Source organism: Poecilia mexicana, unplaced genomic scaffold, assembly GCF_051168715.1.
Source record: "Poecilia mexicana isolate PSO_F unplaced genomic scaffold, ASM5116871v1 scaffold_16, whole genome shotgun sequence".
Lineage (NCBI taxonomy): Eukaryota > Metazoa > Chordata > Actinopteri > Cyprinodontiformes > Poeciliidae > Poecilia > Poecilia mexicana.
In genome coordinates, this window is record NW_028263385.1 from 15,956,508 (window position 1) to 15,974,008 (window position 17,501).

At 39.3% G+C, this 17,501-nt stretch overlaps 2 protein-coding genes across 2 annotated transcripts in view; one reads left to right on the forward strand and one right to left on the reverse strand.

The window, feature by feature from the left end:
* The window catches only part of adam22 (ADAM metallopeptidase domain 22), a 66,648-nt gene that overhangs the window by 25,519 nt on the left and 23,628 nt on the right, over positions 1 to 17,501 (reverse strand). The window contains exons 4-6 of the mRNA XM_014984480.2: positions 17,296 to 17,362; positions 12,835 to 12,917; positions 8,491 to 8,554 (exon numbers count right to left, since the gene is read on the reverse strand). Coding sequence (XP_014839966.2) covers positions 8,491 to 8,554; positions 12,835 to 12,917; positions 17,296 to 17,362 — 214 coding nt within the window. The remainder of the gene's footprint in view (positions 1 to 8,490; positions 8,555 to 12,834; positions 12,918 to 17,295; positions 17,363 to 17,501) is intronic.
* Positions 145 to 4,936, forward strand: cldn12 (claudin 12). Its single transcript, XM_014984485.2, has 3 exons — positions 145 to 305; positions 2,105 to 2,342; positions 3,114 to 4,936. The coding sequence occupies exons 2-3, from the start codon at positions 2,124 to 2,126 to the stop codon at positions 3,996 to 3,998; spliced, it is 1,104 nt and encodes a 367-aa protein (XP_014839971.2). The 5' UTR covers positions 145 to 305; positions 2,105 to 2,123; the 3' UTR covers positions 3,999 to 4,936.

The following is a 17,501-nucleotide window of genomic DNA, read 5'->3' on the forward strand; positions in this document are numbered from 1 at the left end:
ATATATTGAAACACCCACTGAATAAAAAAAAGGCGAATAAACATGAACTTCACCATTAATTTGCTATTTTAGTTTATTAAAAACTTGACGGAGCACAGAAGACATCCAAGAAAGGGTTAAGCCAGCTCCTGTGAGTCAGCGCTGAGGGCGGAAACACCCGAAGACGTTAACACGCTACATCCTGTTTACGCTCCGTTTGTACTGTAGCAGCGTTAGTTTAGTTTGTGTTCAAGTATGTAAGACGAGACTGAACAGAAATGTCACCACGTTCACGGTAAAACACGACATATTTCGGAAAATACGAGGTATTTAAACTTACATTGAAATAATAAGTTTGCGTTTCATTTTAAATAATGGTGATGCAACAGGTAGCTATTGTAATGCTAACTTTTTTTAGCCGTTGTCTAGCTGGCTAATTAGCGTCCAATGGCCGATGTTTTTAACAAACATAAATGTTATTTTAAGTTATTCTCTCAGTTTGGTTATCCGGGTGTATTTCTGAAGCTGTTAAAGTAGGTTATAGTAGGAAAAAGCAAGATAATGGGTCGAGCTTGGTCGGTTTCGTGGCACACCCATGATTACAGCTGTCTTAGTGGTGATTGTGACAGATTTTTTCTCGTCAACATGACTTTAGCAAACTGCTATTTGTTTAAGGTTTTGTTTGTAAGACTTGCTCTAAGCTTGATTATAATGGCATTTCGTCAAAAAACATGCACCATCAATCAGACATACTTTCTATACAATCAAATGTAATACAGGGAAATAGATAAGAAAGATAAAAAATAAAAACATGACTCTTAACCAAGAGATTCAGCTTTTGCTTTAAAATATCTGCAGAGTACCTGAGGAGTTTAGATAGGTTAAAATACTTATTGGGTAAAATGATACAGCTGACTATAGTTTATTTTTTCTACATGAAAGTGGGACCATTGTAGAGCTATAATAATATTACAATACGCAAATAATAACATAATAACAATAACATAAAATAAACATTACATATTATTCTCTTTAAAAAGTACAAAGTGCTTCACAAGATACGATTGAAAAGCAAAGAAATATTTGAGAAGGTAAAACAGCAATAGCATAAAACACAAATATAAACAAATAATAAAGGAACCAACGTGAAATAATGAATATAAAAATATTTATAAAGCAGTTATAACTCGCATCGAAGGTGTGCCAAAAGGATATTATTTATTTATGCTGTTTATTTTCTCTAAAGTAGCGATGAAATTGTCACATCAAAGTGAGTTAAATATCTATGTTTTGGCACACAATTCATTCAATCTGTTTTATTCAGCGGATTCTAACAGTAAACACATCTACTCTTAAGTGCTTGAGGTTAAAATATTATTCCCTTTAACAATATTGAGTTAAGCAAAAAAAAAAGTATAAATCCAGACATATTAGGAGACAGATCATTTCACATAATGAAAGGTCTCCAGAGCTTAGAGAATCTGTCAAATCTCTCTCTTCTTTAGTTTTGAATCTGAATGTATTATTAAAAGCTAGAAACTAGGCTGATGCTGCACTTTTTCCTTCGGTGACAAGAAGCTAGCTCATCACATGCTTTAAATATAATTACTAGGATTTAATAAGTAAAACTGTTGCAGCTGCATGACATCTGTACTGTAATAATCACCACCATCTTAACCCAGAACAACCTCTTGGTTTACATTTGTTTAACTTTCATAATCTGTCTTGAATATAAAATCAGGGTTCTGTCGCCGACACATAGCAGCAGATAAAATTCATGTTTCTGTGTAACTGTGGAGTCTATGTGATGCCCTGCTGGGTATCGCTCCTGCTGCCTCAGACTCAGAGTCATTCCCACTTTGTTGGCTAATGAAATGAGAGCATTGTCACTCAGGGACAGTAGATATTGGGTCAACTACATGCTGGTGAATAGATGTGTTATAGGGGCTGGGCCACAGCTAGGCCAGCTAGTGGCACAGTTACTTCAGCAGTAACAGGGTCAATCAGATGAACCTTTGCAACGTTGCTGTTTTTCAGGATTTTTTAAAGCGATTGTTGGAGTTGTTCTGCTTCACATTGGATTAACTTGTCCTATCCCTGACTTCTTTTGCTTTTCTGCTACCAGAGCCCTCTAAAGACCAGCCATGTCGTGCCGGGACATCCATGCTACCAATGCCTTCGCCTTCATCATCGCCTTTGTGTGTGTGGGTGGGATTGCCGTGGCAGCGTTGATCCCACAGTGGCGCATCACCAGACTCGTCACCTTTAATCGCAACGCCAAGAATGTGACGGTGTATGACGGGCTATGGGCTAAATGTGTGAGACAGGATGGATATTCTGGATGTTACTACTATGACTCAGAGGTATTACTCTAGTTATTTTTAGATTCTTTTCTGATTTCTGTGATATTAAGTCCTAAAATGTCTGACAATTAAACAATGTCAGTAAAAAAAAAAAAACATTGTAAATATGATGCCCTGTACATACGTAACCATGTCTTTATAAAATGAATACTTTCGTCACATCATTTTAAAAAATTACTATTGTACACACAGGTTTTAAGAGAAATGTTCTTCCACACAAACCTGCTGAATTACACTAGTGAGTGTTTTCCCTACACTGCCAAACCCACAGGGGGCAGAATAGGGAAAAGCTGAAACCTGTCAGCCAATCACAATCCTTCAAACCAACTCACTTCCTGTTAAGAATGAAATCTGGCACCTACAGGTTCATTTGATATATAGGTTTGACTACTTTTAAATACCATGTCAGAAAATAAAGTTAATAAAACACAAGACAACGTTGTTTGGGAAATGTGCCAAAATGGATATATTGATGCATTATTTGGCGCAGACTGTAGAGCGTGAACTTCTTAATCTCTAGTTTCCAATGTTCACACACAAACACAAATAAGAGTTCTTAGAGCTCCACTTTGGTTGGAGTTTTTGTTCATTTTTAGTGATACTAAACGGAGTTGACAAGGTTGAAAGACCTAATCTCATAAAAATCTATTTGGTGTCCAGCTAGGCCTTACAGTACATGACCTACATTAAAAATATGCTTTTGTACATTAAAAACATGTCTCGTTTTGTAATCCTGAAAGAAGAAACCATTGTGTCGTCCTTTTCTTCCAGTGGTACTCCAAAGTTGACCAGCTGGATCTGCGGCTCCTGCAGTTCTGCCTTCCTACAGGTTTCGCGCTGGCCTCTCTGGCCTTGCTTCTGTCCATGTCTGGGATGTGTAAAACCTGCTGTTGCTCAGACAAGCCTGAGCCGGACATTAAGACCACCAGATTCCTCATCAACAGTGCCGGCTGCCATCTGGTGGCTGGGACCTTCCTGTTCCTCGGGGGAGCGATCGCCATCGCACCATCAGTGTGGTTCCTGTTCCGCACTAAACAGATGAACAGTAAATATGCCAACATCTTCTCCGACGGGTTCGCTGTCTATATAGCCATAGGCTGCTCTGGAGGACTGATGCTAGCTGCGCTACTTACGTTCATGTGGTATTGCATGTGTAAGAAGCTGCCTTCGCCCTTCTGGCTGCCCCTGGAGCCCGTGACTTCCTCTCCGTCCACCCAGCCTCTCACTGCCAACGGATTCCCTCCTTCCCCGGTTTATGGGCCGCAGCCATTCCCACCGCAGGCGCTTCCCCCCACAGTCATCGACACGCAGCCGTTTGTGCCGCCGCAGGGCTACATACAAAATGTGATGGCGCCCGCTCCTGCTCAGGTGTACATGTCCCAGGTTTCTCCTGCAGATGGGTACGGATCAGAGGTGGGAGGCTCCCAGGCCTATAGCTACGCCCCGTCACAGAGCTACGCCCCGTCACAGAGCTACGCCCCGTCACAGAGCTACGCCCCGTCACAGAGCTACGCGCCATCTCAGAGCTACGCACCATCTCAGAGCTATGCGCCGTCCCAGAGTTATGCCTCCAGCTACGCCGGCCACCGTTACTCCACCCGCTCACGTATGTCGGCCATAGAAATCGACATTCCTGTTTTGACCCATCCAGAGTGAGAGGCAGAACACACTGAAGGCCTCTGCCTGTCAGGCACCATTAAGTAGAGTGCTGATAAAACTTATAGACCCTGATAGAACAGAGCTAATAATGTGAGAGCTATTTTTAGGCTCTAGATAGTTTAAAAACTCTATCCAGGTAGGTCAGGCCTGAGTCGACCCAAACAACACTACTCCATGAAGGATTATGTATTTTTTTTAAAAAGTGAACATTCCTAAAACACTGCATTCAGCTTAGTATTTCAAAAAGGGAAGAAATATAATCATTTCCCATGAAATAAGAAAAGCATATTGTTCCTCTGGTTTTCCAGCTGGTTTGGACCATTAACTGAACGGGAACCAGTAGCCCAAGTTGACTGGTTCCCTTTCACTGAGTTTTTATGTTGTATGTTTTCTCACTTGTTACATTCACTTTAAAATTAGGTCTCTGCTGTGGAGGTCTCTGTTATCACTACTGAACATTAACACTGACTAGCATCAACTTTAGATTGTTTTCTGTAAAGTGACTGATTAAGATTAATGCCACTGTGTCACAGAGAAGCAGCTGTTTTTAATGCACTAATATTAATACTGTGCCACTTTGCTTTTGTTTACTGGTCTTAGCTCAGAGTTATGCTTTTGTAATGTGCTGCCTTTTGTGTTGAAATTGTGGCTCAAAGTGATTATTAATCTGTGCCAAACCTGCCTTTGCAAATGCAGAAGTTATATAAACTGTGGATCTAAACATTTGTGCCATAAACAAATATAAAAGTCTGTAATGAACGGAGCAAATGCGGAAACCAAATTTAACCTTGTTGCCTTTTTGATGCTTCTCATAAATTAGCACTGAGCAACGGTTTTAATTGTTTTAATTATATTCTGTAACATTCAGGTCCATATAATGCTGTTATATTTTTCCACACTCTCAAAGTTTTGTTTTAAATAAATTACAAATCACACTTGTGGATGCGTTTTAATGTCCTCCATCTTGGGTTCGAAATGACAAATTGTTCCTTCAACCACACAATCAAGTAAAAGGTCAGACTGATGACCTCATTCGGTGAAGAAGTTATCACTGAAGGAAGAACTGAGCCACAGCAAAACATCAACTTTACAATCATTTTGTCGTCATTTTAAAGCCACATGCTAAATTGACATCCCTCCCTTGCGTATCGTCTCCTCTGCTTCTACTATCGGCATTTAGCGACCGCTCACATTCTAGAAAAAAATAATTTGAAAGACATTGAATGTAAAATGCATCACTGGTTAAGAACCATTTAAAAAATGGCTTCATTTAATCTTTCCAAGTAAAAGCTTTTGTTTTCATCAGACTTTCCTCTAGTGATTGAGCTGAAATTTAGAAACCTTGAAACCTTAAAGATTGTTTTCTAATTCCTCCCTGATGCCTTGACTGACTGAATGCTATTCAATCTATATCTATATATTTAACATAAGTCACAATAAATGAAGCACAGCATAAAAAATCAGCAAAATTGGAAAAGCTTTTGTCCTGCCACACATGAATTCATCCTGACACGTAGCCCATCCCCCCTTCTTCCACAGTCACCCACTCATCCATTCAATCTCCCACATATTTTAGGTACTGCTGAAAAAACAATCATACAACATCTAGGACTCTAGTTTTGCATCTTTTAAAGCATCTAAATGAACATTGAGAAGCCAAAACTCACTTCCTTCTCTGTTACTACTTTATTTCAGGGTTCAAGGTTCATTATATTCACTTTGATTAAAAATAAAGTGTTTATGTTGGTTTTCTGTAGCATATAAACCGCCCTGAACATCTTTATCAGAGCAGGAACATCTGAATAAAATACCGCAGTTTACTGTGTCTTATTCTTTGTTCCTTAGATCGTCAGTCAGAGCCAATAATCCCAGTTCAAAAAGATAAACGCAGCGCACAGCCTCAGCAGGGAGGGCGTAAACGGCGGAGATTAGGGGTCGGCACAGATGGCTTTCATATGCTGGCGTAAGGAGACGCGGGGGTGGGGTCTCGGTTGCCACGGGAGACAGCAACTCAAACACAGCCCGGCGGCTCATGAATACAAAAGCAGTGAGATGTAACATGCTTTTCATTGACACCTCTTGTGAATGTGTGAATGAACGGGAGCTGGTTGAGCTACATGAACTTGGCCCCAGGTCACAGGGAGGCCCTTATCTCCATTTTTGTTTTTCATCCTGTCAGCATCATTATTATTCCCAGCTTGTGCTCATATAAACTGTATATTATTTGGCACCCAATGCAACCCCCCAACCCAAAAAAAACCCAAAACATAGCCACCAGCCCCCCATCGGCACACTCCTTTCCAATCATCACCCTCTCGTCTTTAGTGTCTGCTTTCTGCTTCCATCTCTTCCTCAGATCAACATACAACATAAACAGAATAACAAAGGAAATGATAATGCATGCAAAATACGCAATAATATGTTTTTTCTTTCTTATTTTGTCACAGTGATACATCAGTGAACTGATATAAATATGTAAAACAAACCATTTATGGATCAAAGATGAGTGTTTTAGCTTGAATCTCACAAAGAACAATAAGAGACTCAGAATAATTTCAAAACTTTATGAAACATTTTAGTGAACCCCTTTTCCATGTTCAGTGAAGAAAACTACATACCAAGTTCAAAAACTGAAATGTTAACTATACTAAAAGACAAATAAACTCAAACTGCTTTCCAGTGTTTTAGTGTGCATGAAATTAAGCTATGAAAAGGTTTCTATTTTTTCAAAAGAAATTAGGATTATCCATCCATTTTCTTTACACCATTGTCCCTTGGTCGGATTGGGAGGGTTGCTGGTGCCCATCTCCAGCTAACGTTCTGAGCAGGAGGCAGGGTTCACCCTGGACAGGTTGCCAGTCTGTCACAGGGCAACCAACCATGCACACACACTCACACCAGGGGCAATTTAGACAGACCAATGTTAATTGGTCTGTCTAAATTAACTGTTAGTCATGTTAAAAACATGACTAACAGTCATGTTTTTGGACTGTGGGGGGAAACCAGGGTACTCAGGGAGAACCCATGCACCTCTTGCACAGAGAGAACATGCAAACTCCATGCAGAAAGACCAGGGCTGGGAATTGAACCCAGAACCTTCTTGCTGCAAGGCAACAGCTCTACCAACTGCGCCACCGTGCAGCCCAAAATGAGAATCATGTCAAACAAAAACAAACCAAACCACAATTATTCAAAAAATACTGCTATATTCATTAAAGTCATTTATGTCAATAAAACTGTCATTTTAAACTGCATTTAATTAATGTTTAAAATCTCAGAAATATTTAACGTAAATCCAAAAACCATAAAGACAAACCACAATTAAACACTGTTAATCCTCATGCTTCTTTTGAAAATTGTTACAGATGCATTAAAACTAACAGCAGATTTATTTCTCATTGAAATCTTAAAGGAGGCACTTTTTGGATTTCCCCCTCCAGTGACGTAAACACTGGAGGGGGGCAAACATGAATGAATGACGAAATAACTAAAGGACAGAACATGTGGTGCTTCCTGCAGACCAGTATCAAAATGTATTTTCCACGTTGTTCCAGCATCAGAGCATCATGTTCCCAGCTGCTGGACTAAAAGTTTGCATATTATTAAATATTATATTGTGCTGCTGCTAGCCACTTGGACGCCCCAAGTAGGAAGGCTTTCTGGTTTTTACTTACCCACCGGTCAGTTAGTGTCCTACGGATATGACCGAGCGACGTGTTTACAGACAGAAAATTGAGCTGAAGGGCTTTTCTGAGGCCTTTTTTAATGATGTTTTGTGTAACTTTTTCTGCCTTGATGGTGGAAGGCCAGAAGGATTTACCATATGGTCAGCTGGACTCATGCTGACTCTGTGTTTCGGTCCCACTGAGGTTTTGTTTAAATGTGCTGGCTGTTTTTCTATTTCTGGAACAGACGCAGTTAATGGTACGTCCCAGAACTAGCAGGGTTTGCATTTACTGCCGTTACTGATAACGAGGCATTTTGTTTAATGTCAAACTAGCACAACTGTGCAACCAGATCAGACTGAACGGGCACTTAACATCAATGTGCTTAAAAGAAGTGCGAAAAGCTCTAAAAGCTTACAAAAGCTTTTATTTCCATGCACATAAATCCATGGAACATCGTGACCTGTTCCAACTATGGAAAACTGAAATTGAATCAAAAGATGATTCAACTAAATATTAGTTTGAAAAAAAGTTACTGAGGTTTTCTCTATCGGATTTGTTTTTCTGTTGAATTTTACAAGATATAGTCCATATACAGTACATGCTTAAAAACCTTTGAGATGATTACTATGGTCTAATTGATTTATGTCATAAAAACCCAGGATTGTTACAGTTGTGTGTAGATTCTTAAGAGTTCTTGTAAATCTGCTCCAAACTTGTTTAAGTCCCAGCTGGACTTAAAGAGATGTGAGGAAAACAAATGAACATTCTTGAGTGAACTGAGCCGTCTCCACAGTACATATGTGGGTTTAAAGGGCACTTACGCTGTTGCTGGCCTGTCCTCCAGGTTCAATCATGTAGGTGTGATTGCCATCGAAAAACATCCCACTGAAAAAGAGAAGGAGGTGGGTGAGGAGAGGGCAGCAATACCGAGTTTCTGGTGTTTTTTCGTCATTATTAATGCCAGTGTGATGGATTAGTCATTTCAGTGCTTGCTCAAGAGGTTTAATGTGCTGCTGGGTCACTTTGAAAAATTAAACCTGTGAGATTTCCCTCATAACGACATTATAAAACGCTCTACAGCAAACAAATGTTGCCTTTTCTTCAGATATTTCTTTGTTTGTAAACCAGGTGGTGAGAAAAAGTAAATGCTATGTTACAGATTTATTCTGTTTTTGTGTTTTTTTTTCTCACACTCAGATATTTAAGATAATTTTACCGTGAGACAAAGATAACATGAGACAATGCAATTTTTAAATGGTCAGGTGATATATATATATAGATATAGATAAGGTATTAAATCAATTGTGCAAAGAGGAGTGGGCCAAAATTCAAAAACAGCTCAAAATAAGTACTGAGGCAGTGCTGAAATTATTCTTCAGTCCAACACTGCAACACTATTTAACTAAAAATGAGAAGATGTTGCTGTTCAGAATATGCAATAAAACCAAAGTGTCTTTTACGCATTAAACAAGACAAACCAGAGACAGCGAAACTGTAGAAACCGTCAACGGAGTTTAATGTAGAAAACCGAACAAAGCAGCAACACACAGACACACACGAGCCTCGTCGTCACACACTGAAAGCCATACAGAAAAGTGATTAATCAGTTTGACTTCAAGCTGACGGGTGAAGGACCTCTGCGTGTCGCGTCCTTATGAGTAAATGTGCTCACCATCAGACAGCAGCTTTTAATTAGCTTTATCTGGAGCTTTTAGCAGATTGGTCAGGTCAAACTGTGAAGTCAGGAGGGTCAAAACGCTGCAGGGACACACAATCTATCTCCTTACTCTCAGGCTGTTTCATCCTCTCTGACCTCCGGCTCACCTTCAGCACAAACACACTCTCTGTCCGGGGCCAACACTTACGATAAACTACACACCCACACGGGCAGATTTATTTAGTGGGACCGTGAGGTTAAATCTCTAACTTCATGCTACCAAATGTAAAATAAATATTAAGCCAGCCAGTTAAATATTTAGTGTAAAACTTAAACTAAATGATTGAATAGCATGGTGAATATTTGGCTGAACAATGAATCCCTATTTTGTTTTTTCAGGCTAAATAACCCAAATTAATGCTGTTATTTTTATTTTATTTTTTTTACTTTACCACGGTACCTAAAGAACTAGAGCCAGCCTTCAGCCTTTTGTGACGTCACCAGGAGCAAGTACATGTGGAAACTTGTTTTTGGGAGGACATATTTTATCTTGGTTAAATAAAAAGTTGCAACATAACAAACAGAAAAACTGTCCAAAATGAATGAAAACTGAGGTCCAAAGTGAAGACAGGACGTAGTGTAAAATATGTGCATGTTGCATTAAAATGAAAGCAGCTGTTGTGAATTATAAATAAATATAATTGAGATAATATTAAGGCCTATTGTTTTAGACATCCTTTCAGTCAAGATGTTCTTCATCAGGACAAATGATGAACTAATGTCGTCTTCATGTTGGGTGAAGCCTATTGAAACCCAGATAAAGGGTTTTGTGTGTGTGTGTGTGTGTGTGTGCGTGTGTGTGTGTGTGTGTGTGTGTGTGTGTGTGTGTGTGTGTGTGTGTGTGTGTGTGAGAGAGAGAGAGAAAGAGAGAGATGAAGAGGTAGAGAAAGAGGAGAAAACATTTAGAGGAGAGAACAAGATGTATAAAATGATAGAGAACCGACTCAGCATAGAGGAAACACCTCTGTCAGCGCTGTGCACGCCCGGCTTACACTTATATATTTGTTGTCATTTTCATAAAAGCAGCAAAAGATTTTCATGTTATTGCCTCACATGTCCTAAATATGCTCTGTTTGTGGAATGCTTTAAATTTGATTAATTCATAGCCTGTGTTTTCATTATAGCACACGCACTGTTACATAATTTGCTGTGCCACAGTCCCATGAAATATGCAAACGTGACTCCAGGCCTGAGCTCTGCTCAGCCTAATCAGCAGGTAGGAAAAATACCTCTGACATTCGCAATAATTAGCCGAAATGACATGTTTGCTCTGAATGTTTTGGCTCATTTAGCCTGACTTTGTGACGAAGAGGGACACGATGAGTAGAAACAAGCTTTGATAGATGTGGAGTGGGCATCGTAACGTTTCAGGAGACGACTGAAGGCGATAATTAGTGTGAACTCTCAACAATGTGAAAATGAGTGTGTTAAATACTCACTGTTGGGCTATCAAAGAATTCATTAAAATGTTATTTTCTTCATCTCAAGCCTTTCATTTGGAACTAAAGCAAGATTTACAAAGAACTAATCACTGTTATTCAGAATAACACCACACGCCTTGCAAAAACCATTCATTCACGTTTGATGTGTCCACATTTTTTTTCAACCACAAATTTCAGTACATTTTATTGGGATGGAGCAACACAAAGAGGCATCTGATTTATAACTGGAAGAAAAATAAAGAAAGCACTTTTATTTACAAATACAAATCAGAAGTTCTGCAGAAAAAAAAAATTACTGCCACTGCCGCTGCAAGTCTTTGGGGTTTGTCTGCACCTGCTGTGCACATTTAGACACAGAAGTTTTTGCCCCATATTCTTTGGAAAACAGTTCCAGCTCAATGTGATTGAATGGAGACTGTCTGTGATCCCACCAATTTTTGATCGGATTAAAGTTTGAACACCACAAATAAGTATTGTACAACTAAATATTTAAGGTTGGATCCTTCTAGCACACGAATATGCTTTGAGGTAAAACATTTGATATGTTTAGGTTCACTGTCCTGCTGGAAGGTGAACCTAGGTGTGGGTTTTAATGTTTTTATCTTTTTTAATCTTTTTCAAAATGTCTTTCTCTTTCTCACTGTTTATTCAATGTCACATGCTGTTTTTATTTTAATTATGTAAAGCACTTTGAAATGCCTTGCTGCTGAAATGTGCTATACAAATAAAATTTAATTGATTGATTATAAAACGGCTCCGTATTTAGATCCATCTTTCCATCAGTTCTGACCAGCTTTCTTGTCCTCGCACAAGAAAAGCGTCCTGCACCATAATGCTGCCACCACCGTGTTTTCCCATGGGGATGATGTGTTCAGAGTGATGTGCAGTGTAAGTTTTCTGCAACAGAGCATTTTGCGTCCAGATCAAAACGATCTATTTTGATCAGAACCAATTCTTCCACATTTTCTGTGCATGGCTTTCTTTCCCTGCAGCGGTTTTCTTCTCTTGTCTGTTCTACCGAGGCCAGATCTGAGGAGTTCACAAATATTAGTTGTTTTTCTGCGTTCTCCCAACTGAGCTGTGGATTTGTGCAGATCCTTCAGACTTACTGTGAACCTCTTCATTTCTTCCTCTATCAGCGCTCTATTTGTTTGTTCTTTCGGTTTAGTGAATGTCCAGGCTTTGAAAGCTTTTTTGATGTCAAGGTGAACTGAACAGTTTTATGTAAGTGTTTGTAAGCTTGGGATACGTTTTTCTAACCTAACTCTGTTTTAAACTTCTCTGAAACTTTCTCCCTGACCTGTCTGCTCTGTTCTTTGGTCTTTGTTATGCTGTTTGTTAAATAATGCTCTCCAACAACCTCCAGCTGGATTTATACGGCGGCTAAATTACACTCTACTGATTAATACGATTACTTCTGAATGGAGGTGATGGAATTTGATTTTATTTGGGGGTATCAGAGTAAAGGGGGATCACTACAATTGCATTTTTGATTTTTATTTCTCAAAAAATTTGCAAAACCTTCCACTTCACAATTTGATGCTACTTTTTGTTGGTCATTTAGACACAATGCTAATAAGTCTGTGGTTATAACCTGACAAAATGTTGAAAGGTTCAAACGGTGCCAATATTTTTACAAAGAAACTGTTTGTGTGCCAACCATGTACAAGCAGAAGACTCTGACTTAGAGTACAACATGTACTCCTCCCAAAAGGCCTCGTTTTTCACTCTTCTCTTGAACAGAGCACCGCTTTCAAGCAGGAATGCTAAAAATACCAACATTGGGAAGAAGAAAGAGCAGAGGAAGAGCAGTGGAGGGAAAAGAGGAGAGGAAGAAGTAGTCGTCTGTGTGAATGATAACCCTTGTAACACAAAATGCAGACAGGCAGGAACGGCAGGAGAAAACTAATTACATTGACCCGAAGAGGCAGGAAGACCTGAACCTGAACACACAGAGGGAGCAACATTAGCAGGGAAAAAGTTACGTCCACGGCGTTTATACTCACTGCAGTCCGTGGCAGGTGGAGAGCGCCGCGAAGGAGCGAGGCGCGTCTCTGACCCTCCCCTGGTAGTAGCAGTGCTCTCCTCCCTGCGTGCAAAACACAGTCGGGTTACGTTTGAAGGCCTGGCTCCGACTCAAACCTTTCAGACATCTTGTTACCGCCTTGCAACAAGAGTTGAGTCCAGAGCGATCAATCACACTGATTTACACGTAAGCGTAAACATGACGCTGTGTTGATCTGTGCCTCAACACTTTCACATGATCCCATCTGTGGAATAACACGCTAGCTATCAGCTTCTCCAAACTATGAACCTTCATGCCAGGTCCTCTGTAATGTGTTTTCCATCTCCACCGGAAATTTCTCCATCCTCCTGTGTGTGAGTGTGCGTGTTGTTGAGCATAAACATACACTTATTGTCTGCAGATGAGTATGATGTCTAAGTGCTCTTCTGCCCTTCTCCTGCTCCATTTCTTGCTGCCTACCAGCCATTAGACAGGAAGCTTTTACAGAGGATCAATTACTGCTCTAAAGTCTAACCCTGTGGACACCAGCAGACGTTCTTCCTCATCCAGACCTCTTACTGTCCCTCAGTTGTGTCTCGTATGGCTTTGTGAAAGAAATATGCAGGTAAGCATTTGCATGCAAAAAAAAAAAAAGTGTGAGTGAAGACTTGGATTTATTATCGGTCTACAAGTTCATCAGCACTTTGCCGATCAGACCTCTGTGCAGGCAGACTGCTGAGTTTGCTTGTGTTGTTTTTGAATAATCTTTAAGTTAGTTTGATGTTCTGAAACACAGGAATGTCACAAACATGCAAACACTCTTTTTACAACACTGCACATGTTTCTACCCATAGAGGCTGTAGAGTTAGTGTCAACAGTTGCCATCTTCATTGGTTCCCTATAAATAAAATGCTGTTTATTCATCAGGGGCGTCAAACCCATTTTCATTTTGGGCCACGTCAAAAATCTGAATGTTCTTAAAGGGCCGGTTGCGCCGGAATATATGAAGAAAACCAATTAAGCTGTTAAAATATCAATAAATATAAATATCCAGGATTTTGTGATTGTTTTACAGATTTTGTGGCGCCAATCTAGAAATGTTTGTAAGGAATTTTTTCGATATTCGCACTAATGTATAATGTTAGATGTGACTTTTTATTACTCATTGTATGAATTACGTACTATCAAGTAAAGCTAAGGCAGCAGTCCCTTAAACTCAAGTAAAGCTAAGGCAGCAGTCCCTTAAACTCAATGTTTTTGACCAATTTTGAGAAAATCTGCAGTAAGATCCGAAAGAAAGAAAAAAACATGGAGGTTTTTTTTTTCGATTTTGTGTGAATTTTGCAAATTTGTGAAAAACTGGAAGGACTTATTGATGTAATTTGGAGTCTAGAGGGCCACATAAAAAGCTACGGTGGGCCAGATTTGGCCCCCGGGCCTTGAGTTTGACACCTCTGCCTTGCATAATAGTTGGAGTTTAAAGTTTTGACGAGAAGAAGAGATCTGTTCTGTCTAAACACCTGGAGAGTCACAGGAATACACAGTCAGATTAGATGTGTCCTAGTAAAAATAGGTGTATTATGTTTTATTATTTTAGTTTATGGCATCACGGCTCTAGAGGACTGCACATTAAAATAATTGAGAAACGAAGGATTTGAAAGAGGCAACATGCATCTTGTTAGAAAACCATAAAGTATATGTGCTTTTAAACAGGCCTTAGGAATAAATGTGTTAATAAAGAAGTCTTCATGAGGATAACTGAGTATGAATTAAAGACTCAGGAGCTAGTCTACATAAATTTTGTTCAATAAACCAAAAGGCTTCAAGTTATTTCATTTGGGCTAGGGCTGATTGTCTTTCTTGTTCCCCTTCAATCAGTGCCTATTACACTTACAATGGAAAACAAGCAGGGAAGAGATTCTCAATGTGTCATGACTGACGCTTGCAAGAGTAAAACAATACTTTATAGCAGCAAGATGGAAACACAGATATTTTGAGTCAATATATGAGATGAAAGGGGATCTGAAAGTCATTAAGATGAACCTAAAGCTGCAGATGAAGAGGAAGGAGGTTGTTGAAGGCACAGAAAATGTGCGCAAAATCATAAAAACAGAGCAGGCTATTTATAAGTGATGCTGTGCTCCACTATCCCAGAGTCTCTCCTCTTCCTGTCGGACTGAACTTTCTGCTCCACTTCTCATCAGAAGAGGAGAAACCAAATGGGGAACATTCACCATGTGCACATTTACATGTCGCTAAGCTGCTCAGACCTGGGATCTCCTTATTCCACCACAAATAAGCAATCAAGTAAAATGCACAGCTAAACACTTAAGGCTGGACACTGGATGTGGGTAATAAAACACAACACATAATAAAACAAGATCACCTCCAGCAGCTGTTTCAAATGCTTCCCATACAAACTTCACTTACATTAAGCATCATGTAGAGCTGTAAAAAGAGCAGCAAGTCATTTCAACATGTGATTAGGCTTAATTTCCAATAAATACTCTTTAATAATAATGACGAGAGTAATTCATAATTAGTTTATCATTGTGAAATCATGTTTACAGTAACTTGTGCATAAATTAATTCTCAATTAATAATCAATTCTCTGAAATGATTCATATTTTGTAATAATACAAAATATTATTTTGTATTATTCTTTGTTATTATTATTGTATTACTCTGCGTTTTGTTTACGCAGAGTAAATGCATCTTGAAGGACAACCATTCTATATCATATGATAAATATAATATAATGTTAATATTAAAGAAAGAAAACTGTAACCAGAGAAGGAAAGTTTTTACCGTTTCCATCCTTCCTGCAGCAAAACAGATTAAAAATCCTTCTAAAAGTTTGTGAGAAAACATTTTGTGCCGCGATGAACGGCGTGATCCGCCCTGAGCTAACTACATTAAATTCAACCTGTGGACTCCTGATAGCACATTTAACAGGATGGCACTCTGTCTCATATCGGATGCCGTACAGGAGCAGAACAGATCCTGGCCCAGATCTATCAAAGCGGCGGCTGATGGACACGTTGACCTTTACACGCCGCACACAAACACAGGAGGCTTGTCTCGAGTTAACCTCCTGGAAAGCAGACATTTAAAACAGAAAGAGGTGCTGCTTTTTGTTCAGTCAGAAAGAAAACTCTGTCTCCTCTGGACATTAATCAGCAACGTGAACTAATTCACCGCTTTATATTGACTGTTATAATTACCGGTGGCCATATTTTACAAGATCTGTGGAGTTAATTTGGATCATTCTCTCTAAAACATCTGATATTACAACTAATCTGCTGCTTAGCCGAGGAAATCCTGAGCATTATGAATCCTCACCCACTTACAGAGCGGTGTCACATAACGTCTGAGTGGGCGTCCTGTAACTGAGCAGTGTAGATTTCACTGGATTATCGAAGCAATCTTAATCTGGTTTCAGAGTAGCTGCAGGTTTAAGCCACAGCCGACGATCTCTAGAAATTCACTGTTCATCCATAACAGTCATGAAAATTGTCTCTTTCTTCAGACTCCGTGTGACGTTTTCTACTTTAGCTTGACGAAGCGTTTGTTGTGACAGAACAGATGTTTCCGGGTTTTTCTTTTTAAAGGAGCGCGTGTTTTCTGAAAGTTTATTTGCTTCAACGCACAGAGAGTTACTGGGTTTACTGATCAGACAAATAAGTAAGATGAGAGGCTGGCAGATATTTTTTGAAAGTGCAATATGCAAATACTCTCCATGGATCACTTGCCAGATGTTTGGTGCACAAGTTTGACTTTAAGTTTACATTTTATTTGGATTTTCTCTGATTCAACAGGGTCAATATCATGCAGACATTCTCAACTAATACTTGGATAAATATCTTCTAGCGAGCTGGAGGAAAACTTCATGCTTTCTTTAGCCATCCCATTAGCAAAATACAAGCTTCTGAAATGTTTCTAGGTAGTTTAATGACCCGTTTGTTTAAAAGCCCCTAGCAGACCTCCCCATAGGAAACTTTAAGCATTTTGGAGAGCTGGTTATCCCTATTTTTTGTGGCCAAAGATCCAGTCACAGCAATGCGAAAGTCCTTGTTGACAGCAACAAAAAGCAGCTGGTGTTTCTGCACCTTCCTGACGGACATTCATTAAAAATATGAGTGGGGGTGTATGTAAATATTTGATATCCAATGAAATCTATCCAACATCTTAATTTTAAACTTAATTGCAATTGTTTGGTGTGTTTTCAAGGGTTCCAATGCATCTCTGAGTGTCTACAATTACTGATGATGAGTGTATACAAACGTCTGAGGATCACTGATAAACAAAGTGAACATTTTGATCATTGGCTTTGCAATTATATTAGAAAGAATGGGCAATTATCAAAGCAAAAGGAAGACTTCAAGGGAAATTTTGAGTTGATAGCTGTGGTTCACATCCCAGCTGCACATTAATGTAGTGAGAATGATTTTTATTATCTTACTTTGGTGACGACGATCTTCCCATTCTCTGATAAATGCCTCTCCTGATATCCCGAAGACAGGAGATCGCTGTGGAGAGAAAAGGGGAGAAAAAAAAGTAAAGTTTTGCTCTGTGGCTTAGGCATGCTGAAGTTTCACTGTACAACTTATAAGTGTGCCTAATTATGACCCCCATCAAGAGACAGCTCCATTTCCAGCTAACAAAACC